This window comes from Amblyomma mixtum, chromosome 3 (assembly GCF_055824585.1).
Source record: "Amblyomma mixtum isolate Tamu chromosome 3, ASM5582458v1, whole genome shotgun sequence".
NCBI lineage: Eukaryota > Metazoa > Arthropoda > Arachnida > Ixodida > Ixodidae > Amblyomma > Amblyomma mixtum.
Genome location: NC_143014.1, coordinates 114,987,978 through 115,015,569, shown reverse-complemented (window position 1 = coordinate 115,015,569; position 27,592 = coordinate 114,987,978). Strand labels below are relative to the sequence as shown.

Below are 27,592 nucleotides of genomic sequence, written 5' to 3'. Positions count from 1 at the left end.
CGAACAGATATTCTGGTCCCTTCAAGTTTGTCTTAAAGGGAGCTTGCTGTTCTTACTGACACAGCTATGCAGTGAAAGTAGGAACAGGATCATGAACATATACATGGGCATTTCTCGGCAGCTAGAGCAAAGTTCTTAGACCACATTTAGTATGAAATATACTACATAGTATTACCATAGTTAAAGAGCAATGCTATCAATTTACAGCAAATCTAAATAATTCAAAATTGATTAATTTGAAATCCTGGTTAATTGTAATTTTCTGCAGTCCAAAAGGCTATAATGTAAAGTATACTTGATAATTCGAGTACCCAGAGTGCCTGTGTCCAAATAACTCGTCGACTTTAGTTGCAACCTCTAATACTCCTAAAGCAAGTGTATGCTACTGTCAGTCTTAAAATAATGTCGATTTTTCGGATTAAAATCAATGCTAACAAAACAGTGGAGATCATTTTTCGATCAAAAGTTCACTTTTCTGGCCTAATATAAATGCGAGCGGGCATAGCTGTCGCAACCAACCGGTTCTCCGCCGCCAACTTAAATTTAAATGGAGTAAGCTGGACAAACTGGCTTGGATAGGATTGGATAGGCTTGGCTATCTGTTCTTCATTGTTGTCACTCAAGATAATGGCATGCTCTCTATTGCCATCACGGCGACCTATAAAGAGCGCACGATCGCATTGAAAACAAGTCAGCTACAGTATGGCCCCGAGCTGCAGCGTCCACTGCGGCTTGGACGCCACCTGCGGTAAGAGGCAGATTAAAAGAGGGAGAAGCAAGGGGGGGTATATTCGGAAGCACTTACTTCCACTAGCTTCTTCCTGAGTGTTAATTATCTCTCTTGGTCTTAGCCCATGCAAACAAGCCTGTTCATGCTTCGCGCAGCGTGCACCTTCGTTCGTGGCACAATCTGCAGCACTGCCGCATTTCCTGGTATTGTGATGTGAAGTGGTGTGGACGTGACGAAGCCATGACTGCTCATATACAGTCTAATATTATCACTTGCAAGCAGAACTGGGGAAGCAGCAAGTTGGAAATTTTTAAAACCAGTTTTATAAAGAAAAGTGATGTTTTTTTAAGAGGGGACACTGGTCTTGAAAAGAAAATTTTATTAAATTAGTCATAGTTACGAAATTTTCAGGGCACATGTATTTTTGTGCGCTGATTCTAGATATGTCATTTAATTTCATGTAAAACAATTCCTTGAGCACTTATGCACTTTTTATGCAAGTATTTTGCGGCGAGTTTTGAAGAAAATTTGCTGCAGGAAACTCGCTGAAATGTATGCGATTGGGTTCTCGTGACACCAAGGAATGCAGTAAGGGTAAAATTATCATCCTGGCTCTCATAGAACTTGAGTAATAGGGTACTGAAGCTGCCACTTCAGAAACAGGAATACACACTTTCCTTCTCATTTCTGAAGCGACAACTTCAAAACACTATAACTTAAGTTCTATGATAGGCAGGAAGACAATTTCACCCTTATTGTATTCCTTGGTGTCAAGAGAACCCAATGGCATACATTTCAGCGAGTTTCCCGCAGCAAATTTTCTTCAAAACTCTCCACAAAATACTAGCATAAAAAGTGCATAAGTGCTCAAGGAATTGTTTTACATGAAATTAAATGATAAATTTAGAATTAGCACACAAAAATATATATTCCCTGAAGATTTCGTAACTGTGACTTCATTAATAAAAATTTTTTTTCATGACCAGTGTCCCCCCTTAAGCTCAAGGATTTTGTTGAACTGTTCGATTATTCAGACCATTTTCAGGATCCTGCAGAGTCTGAAAAATCAGTCAGGTCTGTATTCACACTTTCTGCTTCCTACACGTACAAGCATTTTTAATGCTGTGTGCAACTAGATGGCACAAAAATGGCAGCGGACATTGCAAACTAGAGGTATGTGTAAAGCCTGAACTCACAATCACTTTACAATACCATATTCCAGACCAATAAAGGCTGTTGGACTAGAAATCTCGTAAACATAAACATCAGTTTGTGCTTGCCAGGTTCTTTATGAGGTTTAGCCAATACAAACTCTTGCAGTGCCACAAAAGCGTAACTCAACAGGATTTTACATGCAAATATTGAGTCTGGAAATGCACCGCTCAAAAGCAGGAGGCTTCTCATGAGACATATAATTTGGCACATTCAGCATCTTCATGCTTAAAGGCAACATCTGAAGTATGAGGGTTGACCACGAAAAAAAAAAAAAAGTTGCAGCAGAAAAGGATAAAACCCACAATTGAATTGTGGTGTAGTTGCTGCGTGCGCTTACTGGATTTTTTTTTTCAAATGCTTATTACAATTCAGTTGCAAACTCCTTCTCAATTATATTATCTCATTCCCTGTCTCCTAAAAATGCCTACAGCAAAACCTTGTTGATATGTTTCTTTTAAAAGGTGCCTGTTACCCGGAAAAACATATTATCCAAAGCTACTAAGACTGGCCCCATGGGTGGGGAAGAAACTATGCGAAATTACTGAGGGCAGACGCAGACTGCGGAACGAACTGCTGATCGTACTGATATGCATTTAGGTACACTGGCGACAACGATGCGGGTAGGTGGCTTCGAGGGATTCTCAAAAAAGCATGTGAAAACAGCAGTGGCTCCTCAACTTATTTCATTTGATTGAAAAATTGCAAATGCATTGCACATCAAACGGCATGCTGTGGTGTCAATTATCGCATGTTTGTTAACTATGCAGTAAGTATGATCACAGACAACCCTTGCGATTGATTCTGCTGTGGTCGTTGCAATTTCTATGTTCGTGAATTGCTTCCTGCGAGTTGCAAGCGGAAAAGAATCAGGGTATATTCTGCCCAACTGTAGTCTGCTGCACCTGCCAGCTATAGCTGTCAGCAGGAAATGCATCAGCTAGTTGAACTTAGCTGCATATCTTATCTGTGTGCTACAGCTTCGCCTTAGAAAACAAGCACTTGAATGAAAGGTGCTAAAATCCGGCCTTGCATGCCAGTGCCTCACATACTGCATGCATGATGGCCTGCGCTGGAAACTTTGTTCTTTAATGAGCCAAATGAGAGGTGATGGTGAATGCATGTGGTACTTCTCAGATATTTTTCAGCACATCTCAGCATATCCACCCTTCCACTGTGCAGGATACAAGCGCTCGCATCGTGCTTCACAACATATTTGTCTGAATTAGCACATACCAAGGAAAAAAAAACACACACACACACACACTCTTTACAATTTCAGAACGCCCGCAGCCTGCACAAAGTAGCAAACAAGATGGCTGAACTGAAAAAGAAATCACTTCAACCGCCGCCTAGCAAACGCAACAGAGTGTGAATACCATTGAGCGCTTGTGGTTCTAACTTGCTGTGTACACCATCCACACGCAGCTTCAGTGTGCAGAAAGAGAGGCAAAAGATTAAGCATTTGTTTTTGTGTCTAGCCTTCAATTCTCTCCGGCGTCTGTTTTATGCTGTTTTAATATGAGACACTTAGCATTCTTGGCTACACTCGCCGTGCTGCTTTCCTCCCATTCTGATGGTAATTGCCTACTGACGATGCAATAGCGTTCCTCGAGACAGCATGCGAGTATGTCACCAGTCCCAGTGGTATGAATCCACGCGTGGCACTGCCATATACACTTCACTTTTACGCAGTTTTCTGGCTTACGAAAGTCTGTTCCTGGTGAAAATGACACATTTGTTATCACGTGATGCTAACCTATCAGTCTAGCCTGACTTAGCACTTCCCTTTAGAGTCCCTTCAATACCCAGTTCAGAAATACACAAAAATGCAATAAGAGCTTGATAGGCTTGATAGGCAAGTTTCCAACACAGGCCATCATGCATGCCAAGTATGTGAGCATCCACTTAAGCAGCAAGCAGAGTAACAAAAACAGCCATAAAACAAGCACTGAATGTCAGAATTACCATGGCACAATCTGAAGGCAGCCAGATAGCACTGTCCTTGCACACTTGGGGCATTATCTCTTTCATTGCAGAACGGAATCGCTCAGAGCTGTGAGCGGGAACACTGTACCTGCAAGGCAAAGATGCATCCTAAATAAAAGCAGAATGTGACTGAGATAACCAATACAAATGTGGCAGAGCAAACAGACAATAAATACTAAAGAATTTTGGACCTAATTCTCAAATAAATTTACTTTCTGAAAACGTCTACTGAAAAGCCTTTCACAATTGAACCACTTGTAAGTCTGGTCGAAAATAACTTTTGACTTTTAGTGTCTCTAGGAGCGGAACTAATTTTTAAACATTTTAAATTGCACTTACACGCTACTATTCCTAGTTACTATTTCCTGGTTACTATTTGGACTTTTGCACCGTGTGTTCACTACGGTTGCACAGTATAACAGGCCATAGCTGTGTACAGGTGCCCACAACAGTTTTTAGAGCACGAAAATTGCAATAAAGCTTGACAGCTGGGCAGTCTATGCATGCAGCCACGAACTGGAGGGGATACTCTGCACTTCTGTGCGCATCCTACACAATGTACCCTCAATGCCTGGCTGTGCCTCTAGGCAGGCAGCAAGGAAATTCAGATTTTTCATAATTTCAGTATTCCCAAATTTTTGTAGGGCACTTGCACTAAGAACGAACAATTACTAGCACGTCTGTTGTATCTCATCACTTGGTTACAATTTCAATATACAATCTCGCTCAGCTACTAATGTACTAAAATTGTAAAGGTATTACAACACTTCACTGCACCCTCAGTTTTGGGCATGTGATGACAATGCAGCCATACTTTAATGAAGCAAAAGAAAGAAAAGTGTGCTAAACATGTCAAGCACTGCTTCAAAATATGAAAATGTTCAAAGGTCAACAGCCCACACATCTGCACAACTACCATGCACTTTTAGAAAAGAGCTGTTACTAAAGACGGCTGTAATCTGAACACAGCTGTAGCCTTTTTAAAAAAGCCTGGACATGCCACATAGCTACCCCCAACAGGCTCACTGGCTTTGATGTGTCCACCATTCATGAAGTGGTAAAGCACAAATGCAATCATAAAAAGGAAATGAACAAAGTAGCAGGGATGGGAAAGGTTCATGAAGAGTGTTTTGGAGCAGGCTTTGCAGCAGGAAAAACATCCACTTGTAGCACATGCCAAATGATGAGAAATTAAATAAAAATGTGAATTTATACTCGAGTGCAAAGACACCAACTGACAAAAAGCACAGATACCCGAGCAGTCCGCTACTGCTGTGATGGCACAGTGGCAAAGGTGTTTTGCAGCTGAGCACAAGGGCTTGGGTCTAATACTAGCAATGGCAATCACATTTCACTAGAAATGAAAAGCAAAAACACTCGTGTGCTTTATGATGTCAGTGCTGATTAAAGAATGCAACAAAGGTTTCATGGGGGCAAGATGATGTAACAATCTATTACATCAACTTAAACCTTTCTATACCTTCCTTTTTCAGTTGAAATGAACATTTCATTCAGTAAGAATTTTATGCACTACTTAGAGAGTCAGAATAGCAAAGCAACATAGAGGGAAGGATGAAGCTAATGTACGCTGAAATTGCACAGCACATGGGCTTTTTGCATTTCGCCTTCAAATGTAGCCATGGCAGTCAGGATTCAATTCCATAACCACGGGCTTAGGAGCCGAACACTATATCCTGTAAGCCATCCCTGCAGCTAAATGGAGGTTGGCCACTATACAAACGAAGTGCAGTGGCAGTACTAAAAACTGTTCTAGCAAGCACAATCCACTACCGTAATCTGCTTCGAACAGGCACCAGGTGCTCATTCACCATCTTACACAGAAAGGCAGTGCACGTGCTGCTGACATTGTGAAAGCTGCACACGTACACTTTGCGCTACGCAGCTGCACTTGGCTTTTTGAAGTGTACCATGCTACAATAAAATTCTTCTTTTATTATGGCATGCAGTGCTAACTGCTCTTGCAGCGCCTTTTGTAGAAAGGCAGTGAATGCGCAGATGGTTCCTAGTGAAAGCAGACTGCAGTAATGCATCACGTTGTGCTAAAAGCAGATCACGGCAACACATCATGCGATTAAAAATTCTCCCAAAGCCAGCAGAATACAGTAGCAGCCTCTATGAGGGGAAAATGATGGAAGCATGAAGTCTGTGGAACAGGCATGCTGTTTGCAACAAGCATACTAGGCAAAGCACCAATGACAGGAGGCAGGCACTGAAATCCGGAATGCTTTAACAAAAAATAAAAAAAAATAAAGGCTCTGTGGGAGTTCGGAGGAAGGAGGGAATGAATGACAGCAGATGGAAAGAGGAACCGTACTAGAGGGCCTCAGATTAATTTCACGTGCACTGACATCGCACAATAAACAGGCACCTTTCGCATTGCGTAGCCGCAACCGTATAGTGGTTAGTGCCTTTGGGATGCACTCAAACGAGCCCCTATAGCGTTTAATTTTTTGCGTGCGCGAGTGTTGTCTTCATTTTGAATACAGTAAAAGCTTGTTAGTCTGAGCTTCAAGGGACTGAAAAAAATTTTCAATTATCAAACAACCCCGAAAAAACTGTCAAGAATTGCTTGCATTACGATGAATTTATATGGTGAAAGACTGGACAGTAGATGCTTGCTTTCGAGATAACAATGGTGCGGCAGTGACAATTTTTCGCATTTCCATCAATGCTTTATTGCGTGCATACTGTTGGGAGTATCAAAGCAGAACTGCTGAAAAATCAGCAGGGCCTCCCTGGTATTCTTCACGGAGCAACGCAGTGCAGAACCAACGAGGTGCAAAAGAAAACACTAGAAATGCGCCATTTAGCACCCGAAACATCAGTTGGCTTGCTGATGCTGGCCAGTTGAGCCACCCTCGCTGCAGGCTGGCACAAAGCTCGAAAAAGTGAAACTTAAACTAAGCGGTTGGACCGTTCTCAGAGACTGGGCCGTCTGTTCGTCAATTAAGTACATTAACTTTATGGTTCGTCATCATGTCTGCTGTTGCAAGCCTTTGTCAGTGTGCAGGGCCACGAGCGACTCTGTAGCATGAAATTCAGGTTTTAAGTAGAGCTATTCCGATGATCTTTTGCCATAGACATTATACCTAGATGCGGCCTCCATTCAGGAACCCGTTCGAATTAGCCGTTGTGAAGCCCGTAGCACGAGCGAGCGTCTCACATCATAGATTTACATGGTCATTGGCCAGGGCCAAGCCAGCAGTTCGAATAATCCGCATTTCCGAATTAAAGAGGTTCGAAGTAACAAGCATTGACTGTAATGTTGGGAGTGCAGCCGTGGCAAGCATGTACTAAACAGGATGTGGAAAAGTTCAAGCATGCGAAGTGAGGTTGGATTCCGTCTGGCCTATTTTCATCACTTATAGATTGACTAAACTAACGAGTCATGTAAGAGTATAAAGCTGTGGCCACCCCCCACTACCGTGAACGGTGGTCGAAATCTCATTTTGGCACAGTGTTTGTGCAATTTGATGGAAAAACACCCATTTGTAGCACTAGGTAGCAAGTTTAATGCAATAGCGCAGTTTGGTGCAGTTTGGCGCGATTGGCGCGCAGCATTCCCACCATTGCAGAAGCATAACAAAAGCCATGACATTTATCTCTGCACAGACAAGAAATGTGTCCTGCTTTAGTGTTCCTCAATATTGTTGCTACCTTGTCACAGACAAAGTGCTTAAGTGTTAAAAAGCTATGCTAGCTACATTAGTTATACATCTCATAACTGCCACATGCAGCCCCCTCAACACCTGTGTACACTTGTGATTGCCTTCAATCAAGCAGTAAGGAATGCGAGTGCACCCACCAGATCTTGTTGGCACCAGTGTGAAGATATTCAACCCAGGGTAAGCAGTGAGGGTCCCTGTACCAGCAGCCAGTTGTGTAGAGCATACTCAGGTGTAGAGTAGGAATGGTCACCCCTGCAATACATATCTTATAGAAATTCTTCCAGTGACTTTGTACATGTCCAGACTCACCTGAGACAGGTCCCATGCAACGCAGGACAGTCCCTGGATTGTTAGTGAGCACCTTCAGATTCCACGGATGTCTTGGGGGAAAGAAAACAAAACAATTATTAATTGCCCAATATTTTTGTATTTCATTTTTTGTCTAAAAACCACTGATGCCAACATTCTTGCTTTTCACAATAAGCAGAGAGAAGCCAAAAAAAGTCGAGGCTCTCCAAAGGGCCTAAGCTTCTGTTTCTTTTAAAGCCGAGTACAAAGCCGAGTACTAGGGTCTTCCTTCCCACACAATCTAACTATGGACACCTCCAAAAATATGCATGGCTGGTCAATCTTGCCAGACCCATGCTGCTTTCAAAGTGATGATGACGATTTCATTTTCATAATGCAAGGGCAGCTTGGACGAAGAGCACCATGGCCAGTGTGTTCTGGTCTGCACAAGGTGGGAACAAAGATATTTCTTCCTTGAGCAGCTAAGCCCTGCGCCCATTTTTGACAAGAACAAGGACTTATATTTTTTTCTTTTAGGAAGAGGGAAAGGAAATAAATGAGACCTTTAAACTGTGCATAGCTAGAGCAGCAAAAATTCAAACAATAACAGACTTCAAATACATTGCAATCACCCATTCACAATGAGGTACTTTTACAACAGTGAATAGTTTCATTGCTTCAAATGCAAGGTGTTTCTTGTTTGATGGAATCACAAAAGATAGATTTTAATATGGATAACAGACAACAGACTAGAAGTCATGACCTTGTCAAATGGACCATTTCAAAGGCCTTTCCAGCAGAGACATTTCATTTCACCAAACAAGCAAAACATGAAAGGAACTGTGATGGAGTTATGAAGTGTTGCTGCACCGTAAAAATTTTTTAACTTTCAGCACCATGTTGTTGTTTTCATGTTGAATGCTGGAAGCAAAAATTTCATAATAGAAGCAGGGTGCTTTGTTCATCTGTCAAGGCTAGATATTTACTTTCTCTTCCATTAATCACAGAACTGCTGCCAAAGATTCATCAGGCACTGATTTTATCTGTTGTCCTGAATACCATGGGCACTACTTGCTGCTGCTGCTGCTACATTTACGATCTGACTGAAAAATAACTGTGAGCCTAAGAAGTAACACTAATCTTTTTCAATAGTTTTTTTTTTCCATATATTTATGGAACATTCTTAAAAATTAAAGGATGCCCAAATTTTCTCCCATTTTCTTTTAGTTTTCTGCACTGGATGGCAATGTGAGTGCAACTTCTTGAAGGCTGTTCCTCTGTGCTTGATTGGTCTCAGATGGCTACCTTCATCTCCAAAACTTTATGAAGAAATGGCACAATGTTTACACTGTGCAGCTGTACACTGCGTGCCTTGAACAAATGAGCAAGATTCTCAAAGGCCTTTGAGGTGCCTGTGTAACAAGGGCACAAGCCATACTACTGTCTTCAGAAGTGTAAGAGCTCATGCCATTAAGACAGAAGGGACAGTGAGAAAGAGTACTACTACTGCAATACATCAAAATGCTTACTTTGCGATCTGTACAGTGCTTCACTGTAAAAGTCATTCCATGAGAGATACTCTCTGGTCATGAGCAGAACATATTAAAATTCAAAAAGCTTGTACATGATTTTGATGTGACATTTTACACACAGACATTTAATACACAAAATGCACAAACACAATTTACAGTTTGTGCAGACATGTAGTCACCCAATGGGCTGCAGTTTTTCGGCTGATAAAAAGTGATCAATTTTTAGATGCGCCCTTATTTTTACTATAGAGGCAGCTATCCTGTCTTGAAGCATGCCTACTCTGCTACCGGACTCGCACGTCAAGCTACCTGAGGATGACTGCACTACTGAAGTGGATGTAAATCCTATGCTAGTTTTTGATGAACACTTGAACATAGTAACTGCAAGTTAATGGAACACAGAAACCATGACAGCGCTGAATTTTATTACAGCCTGAGTGTGCAGCTTGGTAGTGAGAAGTGTTTTCGTTGAACACGCAAAAATTAAGCTCCTTGCTTTTGAATTATAAGTGCACTTAGGTGGTGGGACAATTAAGGCCTTTTATGGTTTCTGTAGCCTGTAACCTCTGTGACTGACAGCACACTTTCGTAGGGGATAAAATTGTTATCTACATCATTTTCCCTCAAAATTCTGATGGCATGACTGCAAGACATGAAATTTGTATGGGGCATAGTCCAGCCAGTTCACCCATGCAAAATAACACAGAAACTATGAAGAGACCTCAATAAGTATGCATGCGTCTCTGCACCACACTCTTTCCCAAAATTATGAAGACAGGAAGGTGGCCACATAAAAGTGGATGCTGGAGCACATATACAAAATGATTTCTGCACGTTAGTCAAATTTCGAAAAATGGGCTAGTTTTGAAGGATTATAATGTTTAACAGAAACATGCCTTTTACACTTTATAAAATAGGATTAATGCATTTTTAGCACATTATTCACATGTTAATGACAATGTCCCTGCGTTTATTGTCAGTCTGAACAAACAATAGAGATAGAACAACTGAATTTTCATAGCACCCCAAGTTTTCAAAATTGGCATAAATGGATAGACACGCCTAACAAATGTAAAAACAACCTTCAACTTCTATGTGTTGAACCGGTTCTGCAGCGGCAAAAGATTTTGAGGAAGTCTGACTGCAAGAAAACTGAAAAACACGAATTCAAAGGAGGATACATATTTAAGTAACTGACAAGGACCAACACAAAATGTGAGAAGTAAACAAGACTTAGCTGCTAATGTAGAGGAAGGCAAAAAACATTATACCTGTGTGTTTTATCTCTGCTTACATGCACTATGTGCTCTTTTCATGGCTGACACAGGAACTCAGCTGAATCACACAGGATTGATCAGCACCCTTCCAAATGATTTTCTGGGCATCAGAACACTCCTGCCTTAATGCTGCAAACACAACTTTTTGGCATTAAATTATAGAATGCTACGGTAAACAACCATGGAGCACAAAGCTCCATTAAATTTGTCAGCTATAATGGACAGCTAAACTGAGGCCATGTTGCAAGAACTACAAGTAGACAGTGATATATCTATTTCTAAAGACATCATAGCTACCAAAGTGGTGCCAAGGCTCAGGTTATTTTGAGCGCAGATAAAATGCTAAGCTGAAATAATTTACAGCCAGGCTACCACTCTATAAGACAAATTTCAGTGATTGCAAGCACGGACTGTGGGGTCTTCACGCCTACATCAGTGCACCCTGGCTTTCGCAACATGAACTGCAGGAACTAGCCACTCAAGCCGCCTTGCCTCAGCGCTGGCAACACATTCTGCTGGGTCTTCGCATTTATAAAGCTTCCCCTTGGTTTCTGCGGCACACACTGCTGAGTTGTCACATTTACAGCTTTATGCCTTAGTTTCCGTGGTCCAAACTGCTGGACCTTGGTGGGTTCAACGCTTTCATTCGCAATCTCATGACCATCTGAAAGCTTGTGCATCAAAAGGGTCCAGTATGCATCTCAGATGGTCAAGTAGTTTATCCGCTCAAGTAGTTTTACCCTAGTGCATTACGTCCCCATATAAAATGACAAGCTGGAGAACAATACCCTCGCTTCGCTCCATCAAAAGACGTGAAGTACACCAGGTGCTGTTTGCTCACTCTTGCCGCACATTGCGCTCGCTTCAGCACTCCTTCACCAGATGTTTTTCTCCGCAGGGAGACTGCATCAGGTTTCACATTCTCTGCTCTTTAGTGGCCCCCCCGTAATGCACATCAGGAAGGGGGGCATAATTTTTGTACCATACTGTTCCCTGCTACCCAGAAGACATGAACGGGCGCTGCTACTATGAACTTCGGCCCCTCTTTACAGTGAGACCTGTGCATGCGCATGTATACGTCGGGCCCTTCGGTTTCAGGTTTTAATGCGAGAGCTCATTGTGTGAGAACCCCGCCGTCATCAGAAACCCGTGGCCGAAACGCAGCCCGCAAATGATGTCATCATCCCTCCTGGAGCAATAGGCCGCCGGCGTCCCCACCACTGCGTAATTCAAAGCCTGACTGAGGTGTCCACTGACCCAGGAAGCCAGTCATGAGCCCCTCCTTTCCTCAAACTCAATGGAGTCTAAAAATTCCGCTGGTTTTAAGTAAAGGAAAGGCACATAGCTGCCTCAATTTGTAGGTGGACACCACCACTACATGATTGAAGTGTCCACTGACCCGGTGAGCCAGTTACACTTGGAATTTGGGAAGTAAAAATCGGGCAATGATTTATAAGCTGAAATTCGAGTACATATCCGGTTTTTCAGCAAAAGGCTCCATAATTCGTGTTTTGCCAGGTCATATTTTGCAGCAGAAAAGAATTTGCTTTAAGTGCTTGTTTTTGTGCGGGACATAAAGTGGTCTATTTTTTTTTTTTTTTGCACATTGTTTTATAGATAATATCGAAATAGCAGACTGCATTGCAAACCTTCTATAAAATCAGATATTTTTTCCTCTTTTACTTTAATTTTTCGCCGTGCACATCATCATCGGCTGCGCAACACTTCTGCGTCCGTGAAACACCTACCTGCTTTTGTTTGTACACTGTGACAACATTCTTTCAACATCAATACGATCGTTTTAAACGCATGAGAGCATTGCAGCAGGGCACTACTAATGTGGGTATCGATTGATACAGTGATGCCAATGAGAAGTCTTGTCAGTGCCCGTGCTTTTGCTTCTTGCTTCCGAAACCTGTTTGAACTTGGCCTCAAATTAAGCTCCGTCATGAATAAAAAGTGCTGAACTAAGTTTAAAATGGTCAGTTGACTGAAAGCACCCCTCTGGACATCTGCACAAGATGTTGGCTAATTTTTTCTCGTAGTGTCTTCAGCTCTATAAAGAAACTACCCACTAAGTTTCTTAAAAGGCTTATTTTTGGGTAGAAATTGGGTTTAACCTGATTTTTAACCCTTTGAAGGTTTTTGCCGTATATGTACGGTGGCGGTTTTCTGTCCCGCAAGGTCTTTGCCGTACGGGTACGGTTTCGATCTTCCGTTTGAAATTTTGCGCCAAAAGAGCAATGCGTGCTCACTGGGGGGTGCTGCCACCTCTTAGGACTTACAAGAAGTGTTTGAATTTTGTGCTGCCTTCTTACGGAGATAAGCAGAACTTATGTCTAGCTTTAGCGCGGCGGCACAGACTGCGGCAACACCCCCTTTGTAGTTTTGGTTTCGCCGCGTGATCGCAACGGAGTAACGCGAAATTTGAGTTTTCTTTTTGTCAGCACTATCTTGCAGGTGCTGCCGAAGTTAATTTCTATCTTTATTTGCGCTGCTCTTAGCTTGCTTATCACCGATGCTCGCGAGGTATTCTCGCCCTCTGTGGCAACGCGCCTACGCGGTTTCGATTCCGCCGCGGAATCACAACGGAGTCGCGCGAAACGTGCTTTCTCTTTGTGGGCACTGTTTTGCAGAGGAGGCGAAAGTTGATTTCTATCTTTATTGGTGCTGCTCTTAGCTTGCTTATCACCGTTGCTATTCTATTCTATTGAACATTTTCCAGTTGTGAGTGATGCTGTCACCAAAGTACTGTTCCTAATTTTTTTTTACTATTTATTCTTGATTATATACATTTCGTAGATTCAAGATCCACAATAAAGTAATTTGACCACCTGGGAAAGTTTTCTTCAAAATAATTCGACCCTCAAAGGGTTAAGGAATCTGCTCAGGGCGCAAGAAATGGGTACAATTGGGTTTTACCTGGAAGGGCCCTATATATATGTTATATTTTAACTTAAAGTTTTGTTGTGACTGATAAATGAACTTTCAGACTCCTAAAGATACATGAAAAAACTCGGGAAAGTTTCAGGATGTCAGGACAACACCATATAGTTCAACCAGCAATAGGGTAGCCTTATTCTGATATTTATTTTCCCATGCTTTGAAAATGGAATCTAGTGGTGCTTCAGACTGCAACTATTTGAGCATACTGACGACCGCTAGGGCTACACTGATAAAGCAGCCACAGTTAAGGCATACAGGATGCATAACAGATGGTCATGAAATTCTTCCACCACTGACATAAAATTCAAAAGAACTAATTAGCAGGGCTCATGCTTTCATTTTTTTTTTTCTCTGTGTAGTTCATGTACACTAGTAGTGAGGCAGCACAGCTATGTGTAGAAAACAAAACAAAAAGTGAATAAAATTAGAAGCAGTCCTACCTGCTCATGGTAGTGTATTTCCTTTTCCTGTTCAAATTATAAAGCAGAAGTGTGCATGTTGCAGAGACAAGCAGAGTCAGCATGATCATAAAAGCTAAAGGCAGTAGGAATGTGCTAAACAAAACATAAAGCAGATTTTTTTTTGTTAGAACCACCTAGTTTAAAGTAGCAAGCACATCAGACAAAAAACGATAGCTGCACTAGTGAAATTTCTTTCACTGCTCAAAATGATACACTGCAGGTTATATTCTGCTTAAGGTAACTATGCATTGTACAATGTACTGTAAAAAGCAGATTTTGAGAAGTCTCACTAAATCAGTTTTCACCTCTACAGGTTTGTCATTATCCGCCGGGCATATGTATGATTTTGATGATGCATTTGCACGAATGATAACACTGGAGGTGGGTTTTAGCTTAGCAGATGTGCTGTCCATCATGACTAATGCGAGGTCAGCTTTGCACAGGTGTGCAACTTGAGCAGTGCCTCGGAACATCAGTAGACTACTTGTTGTTGTGGACAATGGAAAAGGTAAACTGAGAGAATTTGCAACTTTTTCAAAATGTGAGAAACTACTTTTTGACTCTGAGAGCAATGCCAACTTTTTCTTGCTAGAGAGCTAGTGGATCACTGTTGTCAATCACAGGATTTCTACTTTAAAAAAAAATATATAATATGCCACAACGTTTTTGAAGAGCATATATTTTGCATAGACTTGCAGGGACAGTAGCTCAAACGTGCTGATATATGGCACTGACCCTTTCTTTGCAAAGCTCAAAAAACTTCATTAAATATCTTTAACATCAGAACTTCTCCAGTTTTTCATTTACGTCAGCCAGTTCTGTCATGTTTTCTTGCACACTTGTGCTTGCCTTACTCAGAAGCAATTAATCACTTCAGTTGCCTCCATATCCTTGTGAGCCAGGCCAGTCTTGATTGGTCTTTGTGCTGACTGAAGCACTGTCCTGACAATTCTTCCTGCAGAGCACACAAAGCCTGCACTAAACCTGGACAACATATAGAACTTAATTTTTTTATTAAAAATATGGCGGAGTGCCGGAGTCACCATGTTGTCCAGCTGTAACAAATGACAAAGTGCAAATGGGGGTAACTTCAGTTGTGCCCATTTATAATGAACACTAGAGCTTGAATGTGGTCTGCGCGGTAGTTTAAATGTGCATTATGGCGATGCCACTGAGTCACAGACAGAACAAATGTCCTTGGACACAATGCTCAGCTGCAACAAAGAAGGAGGCGCCAGAAACCCGTGTGCAAGATTGCATCGCACGGCTGTGGTCTTAATTAAACATGTACCGTCTTTGTCGAAAGTAACCAGGCTGCCGCGACAGCTGCGGGAGCAGGCGCGCGGCCGTGCGGCGGCGTTGCGCTCGCTGTCACTGGCCGGCGCTCGCCCGCTCCGCTCGTTTCTTAGATATGATAAAACTAGGCGCGTAAGATGCGCGCGCTGTTCTTTCGCGTCTCCGGAGCATGGTTGCGCCGACCGAGGGCGCACTGTACAGCAGCGGTGCTCGTCTTTCGTTACGGGCAACTACGCTGAAGTGGATACCTCGCGTTTTTCGCTATATACTTATGCCTGCCTATAATTATGCCATGTTCTATGAAATGGATAAGAAAAGTATCATTTTTTCTGCTCGTTTTGATGCGTCTTAATTAAAGCAGGGTAACGGTCCTCAAAATTTAAATACGCTTTTTCTGGGTTGTGTTGCGTACCGCTGCTTGAGTGCACGCACATGGGAAAGCTTTTTAGCCTTTGGCGGTTTTCGAGGCCACTTATCTGTTTTTTATCCGCAAATCGTTTCTATTAGCACCCTGGTTACTATGCCTATAATTGGCTGCAATACTTCGGCTTGGTTTTTGAGGGTTTAACGTCCCAAAGCGACTCAGGCTATGAGGGACGCCGTAGTGAAGGGCTCCGGAAATTTGGATCACCTGGGGTTCTTTAACGTGCACTGACATCGCACAGTACACGGGCCTTCAGAATTTCGCCTCCATCGAAATTTGCCCGCTGCTGCCAGGATAGAACGCGCGTCTTATGGGTCATCAGCCGAGCGTCTTAACCACTGAGCGACCGCAGCGGGGTCAGTGCAATGCTTCATTATAATAATTTCTTGCATTTGCTTGCTGCTAAGCTTTATTTAAATTTAATTAAGACGCATCAAAACGAGCAGAAAAAATGATACTTTTCTTATCCATTTCATAGAACATGGCATAATTATAGGCAGGCATAAGTATATAGCGAAAAACGTGAGGTATCCACTTCAGCGTAGTTGCCCGTAACGAAAGACGAGCACCGCTGCTGTACAGTGCGCCCTCGGTCGGCGCAACCATGCTCCGAAGACGCGAAAGAGCAGCGCGCACATCTTACGTGCCTAGTTTAATCATATCTAAGAAACGAGGGTCAGGGTGCAAAGTTACGTCAGCAGCTGCACCCTCGGAGCGGGTGAGCGCCGGCCAGCGACAGCGAGCGCAACGTCGCCGCACGGCCGCGCGCCTGCTCCCGCAGCCGTCGCGGCAGCCTGGTTACTTTTGACAAAGACGGTACATATCCCACACAAACTGTGAATAGGATGCGCAGTATACGTATGCGACAGAAATCAGGAAAAATCCCATAGGCCAGCTCAGCCCTGTCTTGCACACTTCGAGCTCAATGAGAGACTACCCAACTTGGGTGTGACTCTCACGGCAACGATGGGGAATGAAGTGAGGAACTAATGTGTTATCAACGCTTCTTGACCCTCATTAGCCCCCCGTCCCACTCTTAAAACAGAGAAATATGCATTACATTTCACAGTGGGTAATAAAAGTAAAGATATCATCGTGCCTCAACCAAATCATGGGAAGTGATGCAACATTATTATCAGTTGGAGTGCATTCTTAAAAGCAGCACTGGTTATCGCCCGAGTTTCACTCACTGACCACATATTTCTTCTGAGTTGAGATGAGCTGTTACAAAGCTTGAAAAGCCCGTCCCCAAACCTGCAAAACTGCATGGCTATTAGCCTAAATTAGATGTGGACGGATTGCACCTCGCAGCCATTTTCGCCAATGGCCACGGCGCCTGCGAGATTTTCACGGACCGACTTTTCAACAGTCCCTGTCATTTCTTAGTCCTAAAATCTGACAGCGTGAAACGCTCTCTATGCGTCGGCACGGGCTCTTAATTCCACAAGCTGTCACTCATCACTGCTCAGCATATTCAAACAAATGCAATTTGCCATATAAACAGAAACCACCATATTTGAGCGTGTGAATTCCATGACTAAATAATATCTGCGTCACAATAAATGCAACCTCAAATGCTTGACTCAGGCTCGTCCAGTCGAAATCATGCCAACAAAAGGTGGATTTTACTGACACCCAAGACTGAGGACGTAAATCGGCCTCCATCTCGATGCATGTGCTGCTTCCAACTGAGGAAGAAATGGACAGCGACTCGAAAAAGCACCAGAACTTTGCTGGACCGACGGTGGCTCGCACACGAGATAAAAAGTATGCCATGCAAATCTGTGTTGCGGCATTCTTCTTTATTAGTCCATTTACTGCGAACTGCGGGACATAACGAACAAATGCAGCGTGACAGCCACGTCTGTTGTAAGTGGGCTTCAACAGACCATGCAACTTTCTCAAGTTTTATCAAGATGACGCAGCTCATTTGGTTTGGCACAGTTTGGCACATTTGGGACAAGGGTGGAATCACTGCACATGTAATGAGCTTATTAGTATTGGGCACTATCAGTTATTAGTGGAAAACCTGTGAACCACACTTTTTCACTCAATGACCTACACGTGCTCTCATGTTCTGAAGTGCTCATTGTTGACTACTGAGACAATCCATCGGAATTTAGGAGAAAAATCGTGTAGTACGCTTCCCATGCTTCCCCAATGAATGTAGCGTGTCCAGTAAAGAGGCCTGGAGAAGTGAGAAGATTATGCTACATTAAATAATGCACTGGGTACAGTCAGCAAAGTGGGATTCAATGGAAGACAATAGTCAAAAACAGCTTCAAATGAGCCATTAAAGTAGCGCCACAGCCTTGTAAATTTGTAACATGGTTTTGGCGCATTAAGTGCAGAAATCCCTAATTATTCTATTAAGTGACAATCTTAAAAATGCCATTTCTTGGTTATAAGTGCCCCTGCACCCCTTTTCCTTCCCACAAATATTGCAGAAGAAAAAGAAGACTTGAAATTAACTGAAAATGCCATTCATATCCAATGGCTTTGAAATACATTGAAAATACAGCACTCAGACTTGAAATGACATGATGATAGGCACGCTGGTGAAGTATACTTCCCAGAAACATTATGCTACAAAACCCAGCCAAGAAGTCTAGAATCCTACTGATTTAATTTGAAAACAAGTGAACACATATTACACCCTCACACGTGTACAAACACATGCCTCAGCTCATACTGAAACTTACTTTCATTGCGATGCGAAATATTTGAAGGTTCGCTCATGCACAGACTGCATTTTTTAATAATGAAAAGTTTTAAATTTGTCTCAAATAATAAGAAGTATAAATTAAAATATTTAAATTAACGGTGTCCGAATTCCCCAGTTGGAACTACAGCTAGTTAACTGCATTTCATTAAAAAGCAATTACTATAGCTCCTTTCACATAATCAGAGTTCTGAACAAAAATTAAAACTGAACAGTTTTTGTTATAATTTCTGTGGCACCTGTGTGTTTTGAACAAGAAACTGTTCACAAAAATTCTGATATTTGCATGGGCAACAACCTTCATTAAGAACTTGTTTTACTCAATACAACAGCTAATTTATGATAAACTCAATTGCCTGCATTCAGTTTAGAATGACTGTTTTAGCATCTTGAACAACATGCACCTATTTTGTACAAAAAAAAAAACATAGAACAGCTATACCTAAGTGCTGCCCACAATGCTAAGGGGGCATGGATACATGTATTACCAGTACGTAACACGCCAAATGCACCGAAACACTTATAATACACCTATTATTTCACAGCAAGAGCTTAACACAAAAAGCACACTAACATCAACAACTCACTTGGCAAAGGGGACAAGCCGATTGGTTGGGAAGCCACTGCCATGAACACTGCTGTCAATATTGCCAGCATGAACGCAGACGTGCCGCCGCTGATCAATTACCAGGTTCCAGTAATCTTTCTGTAAGTGCAGGCCCATGACAAGTATTTCATTACTGTTAAAGGCTGAAGTACGCATATGCAAAGAACAATCTTCATTACATGTGTGACAGTTCACACACTGAAAAGAAAAACTGCATACACAATTGTCAAATGGCTCAAGACAGCACTGCTGTATTGTACGGTATGTGAGAAGCTGCCCACCACTTGAGAAGAAATGGAATTCCTAGCCAGGGCCCTCTGAAACAACACACACGGGCACATGGGAGACTAGCATGCTAACATAAACAAAAGTGGGAAACGCTGCAATGAAGCGTCATTTCAGACCAAATTACTTAAAAGAAATTTCCGAGCAGTCAACAAAATTCTTTGCATAGAAACAATGAACCTGTTAGCCCTTAATCCAAAATATATGACAACAGAAACTGCCTTGTTGTACTGCAAGCATGACTGTGCCTTGCGTGTATACTGTTTCCAGCTTTCCTGGAGCCTGTAACTCAGTGCTCGAGGAGCCAGCATATGGTGCTTTGCAGCACTTCAGTCACACCTGGTGAGAAGCGTATGACGTGTGGCAGCTGCACAAGTTTGTGCTTTCAAGTTTTTACAAACATATTTCACTGCTGCAGAGACAAAGGGTAGCACTATGCGACTGCCGAATGCCCATGCAACATTTCCCTCACTTGTTGCTTTTAACTAGTGCTCAAAAGTGAAGCACTGAAACAACAGCAGCCACAGCTAAGCCAAAGAGGATGTTTCATCCCTCCTGAAGCCGATCCATCAAGTGAACAATAGGGTGATGTTACTAGAAGTTTCCATTTTCCATTGTCTCCATCTTCTATCCAATGATGCATTAGACATTGAAAAACAAGGATCACCTCAAGGTACTAGCTCATGACCGCTAAATAATTTATGATTGAATTTCTTTTTGATGCTGTTACAGTTTCCGTTTCATCAATCGAATGATGGCTGTGACGAGTAAGAAGTGCTTAGATTACGTGAGACATGAAAAAAACTGTGACATTATTGCTGATACGTAGATTTAATTATTTACAATGCTTAAGTCAGCCTGCTTCAAGAGCTGGCATGACAACACACGACATATCAGCAGCTATACTGCAGTTTTTTTGTTTTTTTTTCATGCCTCGCGTCACCTAAACATTTCTCACACGTCACAGCCATTGTTTAGTTGATGCAACTGAAAACCGAAACAGCATCAAGAAGAAACTCAATTATAAATTATTTAGCGGTCGTAGCCAAATACCACTCAGTGATCCATGTATTCTAATGTATAACACATCATTTGAAAGAAAAAACATGCAAGTAAAGGTTTGGTGTCTATACTCCTTCAAGCAGTATTTAAGGGCAACTCTGGCGTTTATTCTATCATGTCTCATTTTATTGGAACTTTCATGGTACGTTCTCTGCAGTTTTCTGGTCCCTTGAGCGGGGCGATGTTTTGTTGCTGCGCAAATGAATTTTAAAATTTCCAATTTCGTGGCTTCAATCGAGGAGACTTCAACAGGCAACCTTGCATGCGTGACGTCACTGAATGCACAGCATCAATATTCACTCTGCATGCCGAAGGAGAAAATTTCAAGCTGGCTTTTTGGCCATTTCACACAAATAGCGACCCAAGCTCTCATTTGCTGTAGCGAGCTTGGCTGATCAACACGCACACAATAGGTATTATGACAGTATCCATGTTGTCATAGGATGGTCTGTCCTGATGTCACCGTTTCGTTGAAACCCAGTTTTGGTTTCGGTTTCCTGGTTTTTGCTCTTATTAAACAGCTCTACTTGGTATTCTGAATAACAGTTTTCTGTACCGGAGCGTGGGGACTCTAAGGAATGTGATGTGATTATCAACTCAAAATGTCCAAAAAACCCCCAGAGTTGGCCTTTAAAGCTTCACTTAAAGGAGTGCTGACATCAGCGATGCACCAGCAGCGGACTCCCTTTCTTTGCCATTTTTCCGCATAATGCACGTCCTTTTTCACAGTCTTCGCACGGGAAGCGAAAATGATATTAACGCTCATGTAGGACCGCAATGAGTTCCTAATGCCTACATGTTTGCTGTAACCGAATTTTGTGCCCAGATATTCATTCTACCTGAGATTCAGCGCCACAGCCCTAATGTACATTGTGAAGGTCTTTGTTCGTACTAAGCAAGTGTTCGTTATAAGCGGGGCCATTAAAAGTGGGCTCGACTGTATGCCTATGTCGGTGTCAGCAAGGTCTAAGTGTGCCTAACACCGGCAAATGGCCGTCAGGCTCCGATGAACTACAAAGAGGCACTTTGACTGACGTGATGTCACCATGCCACACGCTATGTCGGAGTGCCTCCACTGTTTGTCCAATGGCACGTGAAGGACTGAAAAGTGCAACTAAGTGCCGTGCTACTTAATGTGGGCTTGTGTACGTGCAAGCGGCGAGACAATGCGCAACCAGTTGAACTTCGATCTTTGTAAGTTAATGAGGAACTTGGAAATTCCCATGCAGCATTGAATTAACTATGCTGGTACAAGCTGGTAGTTCGAATTATCCGGCAAAATTTACATTACAAATTATGAGACTACAGAAATTCTACAAATTATCTGAGGCTTTGAATTAAGTGATATCAAATTACCGAGGTTTGACTTTATTATCAATTAAACAAACATCTTCAAACAGTGAAAAGAAGCACAAAGCCATACAAATACAAACAATGTTGGCACACAATACAGTCAATCTCGAATATATCGAATTATTGTTTATATCATATAGTCAGAACATCCCCTTGAAAATCCCGCACAAAGATACACCACAATTCTCATTCATCGAACTCCCGTTTACCGAAGCATTCGATATATCGAAAGGCGCATCATGCCCCAGCAAGTGGTGCTTCTCCTAACGGCGCTCCCACGATCACTTTTCACATATGCACGGGTCGGCTGCACGGCTTACGGCACCTGCTGTCAGCGCTAGCGCTCTAAAACCGTGTGACGGTGTGAACGTGGGCTTGAAGGTAGCCTTTGGTCTCGCATACTCATTTTCCATGTGACACTAATGTCATGCAGTGTAGCCAACCTGACTGCTGAAGCGTACAGATGGCCCTTGCTTAGTATGCTTCACTCGCTTCACTGCTGAAGACGCTACAGAAACCAACTGTACCTTAATTTTATTCAGCAATTATTCAATTATAGTGTAATGGTAAAAGAATTACTCCTCTTATGATAGGCAGTGGCTAGTTCCAAAGTGCAAGCATCCGCTGCCGCTTCAATGCGAAGCCGGTCAGGTCTAGCTACGCCTAGCGAGCGATGTGCTGCCAGCACACTGGCAGGTGGCATGTCGTTGCAAGAGTGTGTCACTAGCTTGGATGCAAAGTATTCCTGCTTCTAGGTTACAGATATGCTTATCTATTGCCAATTTTTATATATCAAATTATCGACATATCAAATAGCAACCGGACTTCTTAGGAAATGATCTACACCTAACATAGCGTATAAAAGGATGTTTACTACACGACAAAGTGTTTCTTTTTCGTACCTCCACTTCCTCTGTTGAAGGCTCATGCTTGTACCACATTGACATGGTGTTACGAGCCACCCTGGAGAACACACTCAACGACATGGAGCGACCCTGAAAGAAAAGAAAAAAGCCCCAAAAATGTGACGACCCAAGAAGGGACTTTCTAGTGATGTGTACACTGGGCTTTCACACATTCACTGCATCGTGGATCACCTGTAGGTCATGTTATTCATTCATGGCTACAGATACCGGATCACACAAAGCCATGAGACATATTTTATTGTGAGGTCCTCCTTCTCAGACCTCACAATAAAACCTGACACAAGGCTTCATCATGTGGCCCAGCTGCACAGCATGAATAAATAATGTGACCAACTGGTGACCCACGACACAGTGAACGTGTTAAAAAAGCAGCTCGAGGTCCCACAGCCCCTTCCAATAGCACCTTATACATCTAACAATATTCACAAGCATTACACATTACAAACTCAAGAACTACAAAGTGCAAGCAATGTAGAGAGTGTGTGAGAGAAGTTGGTGCCTTGCGTGTGTTGCTTTGGTCCGTCCATGCTGGCGGTTGCTTCATGCGTCCATGCGAGCCAAGACTGGCAAAGTGCCTTGACACCTTCACAAAGCAAGAGTAAACATAAAAAAAATAAGAGAGTTAATTTTAACACAATTAAGAAAACAGTCCAAGAGTGTGTCATGCTTTGCATGCAGCATTTCAGGAAAAAAAAAAAAGGCTGCTTTGGTGTCATAAAGCTAGTAAAAGCAAAAAATTCTTTTCTGCAAAACATGAAATGCCTTCTTTCTTTGGTGCTTTAATCAGGCAAGACACCAAGAAAAAATGCAACCATCAACCCCACTTAAAAGAAATCCAACGGTCTTAAATGAGATGGTACCACAGTCAATAGCATATGCTTTTTGCAATAGTAAAATATACTTCATACAAACAAGCCACCACAGGCATCAGCATGTGACACGTACTACTCCAGGCACAAACCTGCATGCTAACAGGCTGTGCACGCACAGGCAGCTGCAAAGGTTGAAAAATATGGGTGCCATGAAAACGTTAGACCTTCCAGTACTACATGTGCACAGCCTGGAATTGCACAGTGTGCCACAGCAGTTCCGTGCACAAGTGCAGACTCCACCTTGTATGTTTTGAATGCATGGGTTGGCCGTGCAGGTACCATACCTGTAAAGCTGCACATTAATGTCACATTAATGTCACCATGTCAATGTGGTACCTGCTTCGGTGACACAGTGACCATGGTGTTCTGCTGGCCAGCCCAAGATAGGGGGATCCTATCCCGCCTAAGTGGCCACATTTTGGTGGAGGCAAAATGCAAACAAGCCCAGATGCTGTGCAGTGTCAGCACTTGTTTAAGAGGCCCAGGTGGTTGAAAATAATCCAGGACCCTCCACTATGGTGCCTCTCATAGCTCATATGCAGCTCTGGGACATTAAACCCCATATACCACCACCTGCAACCCATTTTCAAAACCTTTGCAGTCACCTGTACCATGGGGCATTTTGCCTTGCCCATCTGGCTCGCAAGTGAGTGCATTTCAGCCATACATCAATGACATGCAATGCACTTTCAGAACTGGTTTGCACAGCTTTATGCATGCATCAACAGCCCTCCTGGCACAGCCTAATTCCTAATTATGCAGTTTCCACAGCAGCATGTCGCTCAAAGAGTTAAAATGCTGAGCGGTTGTGGTGAAAAATTGCAGACTGCATATCTTTGAAAAACCATGCCCTATTTCATTTCAAAAATTGCAACTCAGATGATTATTCTTTTCTTATATTCATTTTTCCAAACTCAAGGCACTTATTTTAGGTTTAATAAGTAACCAAAGTCACATAATGCTGCAATAACTGTAATCAAGCCTGATGTCTGTAGCCTATATGGAACAAAAATTAAGTGCATTATCATGTGCAACTCAACTCTGAAGCAAACAGCAAGCTAAAGATCTGTACAGCAAAGTGAAGCCTCATTACATACTACATTCTTTAGCAAACTCCAAAAACAAGTTGCCATATCTGGAAAAACAGTATTTTCATTAATGCCTATGCACTGACATTAAAAACATGAACTAAAGAAATACCCCAAACAGGAACTTACTCATGGAATTCTAAAGAACACCAAAAAAATGCTGATATATATAGTAATAGGCTATAACTGCCCTTTCTTTTTAAAAAAAGGCATATTACAGAAGCATATGCCAGGCGACTATCACGAACATCACTCCCATTCACACTCCAAAGCTGCCAGTTACTAACAAAACAAAAAAAAATGTTCTTGATGCATGCCAAAGCAAGTGGGCATCAGTTAGAAAAGGTTACAATGCAGGCAAACAACCCATGCAAAAGCATCCTGTGACGAATCACTAACAGCACGGTTTCCAAAATACATGAGATGCACATGCACAGAAGCTAAGTAAATAAATCAAGACAGCTTAGTTATGACACACAGCTCAGCAATACTTGATGAAACAATCAAAATAAAACACATAAACAGACTATTCACTTTCAGATTTGGCGGGTGGTAGGAAACTTCAGCACGGGAACACTGCATCTCGGCAGGTGCCATGTTATTGGGAGGGTCGAAACTAAAAGCTCTGAAGGGAGGTGCTCGAGCAGAAGCAAGTATTCTGCTTTCACTTGCTTTCACTAAGTTACACTGTGAACTGCTCGTCACCACCAGGGCACTGCACCTATTAACTAACCAGTCCCTTAAAGATAACTGGACTGATCGACAGCATGTTTGACCACCATGCTGTTCCACAGCCATGTTGCCTGCATAGGCGTGTTGTGTAATTGACGTCACATAAACTATCTCTGTACAATCCAGCCTGCTAAGGAGCCAAAGGGTGCCTCACTTGCTTATACCACTTAAAAAGCTCTAGTGGCAAGTCAATACACTGCCACCGTTGGCAACAACTCTCTCTTAAATGTGTGCCTTTGCTGAAATGCCTTTGCGCCTGGGCCTCAAATGGAAATGTGCTTCAGTTTAGATGCATTCTCAGCAGTTTCTACAGATGATGCATTATGAACATTTCTGAGAATGAAAAAAAGTTAACAGTTCATATTTGTACAAACACACGAAAATTTCTTTTTTTCTTTCAATTACACACACTGAAGCAAGACTGACCCCTAGGCCAGCCAGCATAGATTATGCAACATGTGAAACATCCACTTAGATGTGCATAGTGTGTGATGCTATCAAATGCTGACGCATCTAATGAACTCATGTCCGCAGTCATTACAGCACTTATCAGAGTGAAGTACAACTCTAGTACAGTTCATCATGAGGTACCTTTATATGTTGGTGTTAGGCACAGTTTAACCCTTTAAGTTAAAAAAAAAAACCCTTGTGCAAACAAATAATTTCTTTGTTCTTGATAAGAGCTCTATTATATGCAAGCCAATGGCATCACTGCACATTGCATCAAAGAGCTGTCATCATGCAGAAAGCATAAATAAGGATGCAGTCAGTACAGCAAGTACTACTAAGTATACTGTCACTCTCGCACAAACACCACAGTAAGTTTGCAGCCTGCCTGTATGATGTTTCTGCTATTAACAATACCAAGACAGCTCAGCAGGCAGCTTACATGTGTGCACCCCAATTTGAGCATGTGATTTAAGTTGCAAACTTTACAAAACTATTCCCAGATGACCCCAGAAGCATGCACAATATGATTATATGTGGACCTTTCAAACAAAATCAAGTCAACTTGCTGACAGAAAAGTCCTCAAAAGAACATGGCTGCTCATTTGTAGTGTGCACCATGAGTGGTGGCTTGACAAAACTGCAGCACAGTTGGAGCCTTGTTTAGAATATACTTAGTGCAACAAAGTCTGTTCAGAGAGCATCCATCCAGATTTCCACCTCCAAAACCTGAGGCTCAAGCTGGCTCCTCGTATAACCACCGGCTAGGGAAGACCCCAATGTGCACATGAGTCTTACTCTTGTTTAGGCTTGTTCAATGAATAGTGAAAAACCAAACACCAAACAAGACAATGTGCAGTGTTTGTGTTGCACTCAGAAGGGTGGGGCAACTTGATCAATGCATCTAAATCAATATCGCTACGGCAATCCCTGAATCAGTGGCATCAGAATTTTATCTGCAGTTCACTCTAGGAATTGTCCCAAAAAGCTTTGAGAATTATTTGAACAGTTTCTGAACATCCAAACTAGAATTTAAGAAATCTGAAATCCACTGAACGAACTACTAAGCTATCTGAATGAAATGTTGTCTCTGCACACCCCCTAATTCCAACGGCACCTAACCCAATGGCTGATCGAGTAGAAAAAAAGGAGTGATTACTGATGCAAATGCAGTAATATTCCCTGCAGAAAACAGAAAATTGATGTGCAAGTCAAGCAGAGGTGTTGGACATACTATGAAATCTGATCAGATACGTTATGGACAGACATTGTATGCTTCCTGCATAACAGCATACAATAAACAGTTACTTTTCTATATTCTTCACAGAATTAGTCCACATTCAATAGATGCCAAAAAAAAAAATGGCCTGTGCCAAGTCAAGATGAAGCACAATATGATAGACTTAGCACTGATATAAGCAGCGCTGTGAAGTGTAGGTAGGACACAAAAACAAATCAAGCAACCCTTACCATTTTAATCGCACGCATACCAGGAATGAACGAAGGGCAAACAAGTGTACTTTTGCAGCGCTTCAGAAGCACAACATGCTGACAAAGTTTTGTGCATGACCTGATATGCCAGAAAGTGGCCAATCTGTCACCAACACATTTTTTTTTTCATAAGCTTCTTTTACCCCTGCTTTCCAATAAGCTC

The 27,592-nt window shown here is 42.3% G+C and overlaps 1 protein-coding gene across 5 annotated transcripts in view; it reads right to left on the bottom strand.

The window, feature by feature from the left end:
* The window catches only part of Jarid2 (Jumonji, AT rich interactive domain 2), a 65,572-nt gene that overhangs the window by 15,751 nt on the left and 22,229 nt on the right, over nucleotides 1-27,592 (bottom strand). The window contains exons 10-16 of one of the 5 annotated variants that reach the window (XM_089580767.1): nucleotides 23,299-23,382; nucleotides 22,776-22,868; nucleotides 19,154-19,272; nucleotides 14,104-14,130; nucleotides 7,930-8,000; nucleotides 7,758-7,872; nucleotides 3,911-4,019 (exon numbers count right to left, since the gene is read on the bottom strand). In XM_089580767.1, the coding sequence (XP_089436893.1) occupies nucleotides 3,911-4,019; nucleotides 7,758-7,872; nucleotides 7,930-8,000; nucleotides 14,104-14,130; nucleotides 19,154-19,272; nucleotides 22,776-22,868; nucleotides 23,299-23,382 (618 nt within the window). Of the gene's footprint in view, nucleotides 1-3,910; nucleotides 4,020-7,757; nucleotides 7,873-7,929; nucleotides 8,001-9,437; nucleotides 10,593-14,103; nucleotides 14,131-19,153; nucleotides 19,273-22,775; nucleotides 22,869-23,298; nucleotides 23,383-27,592 lie in introns of those variants that run through there. The other 4 variants (XR_016290594.1, XM_089580768.1, XM_089580769.1 and 1 more) reach the window with 4 other exon arrangements.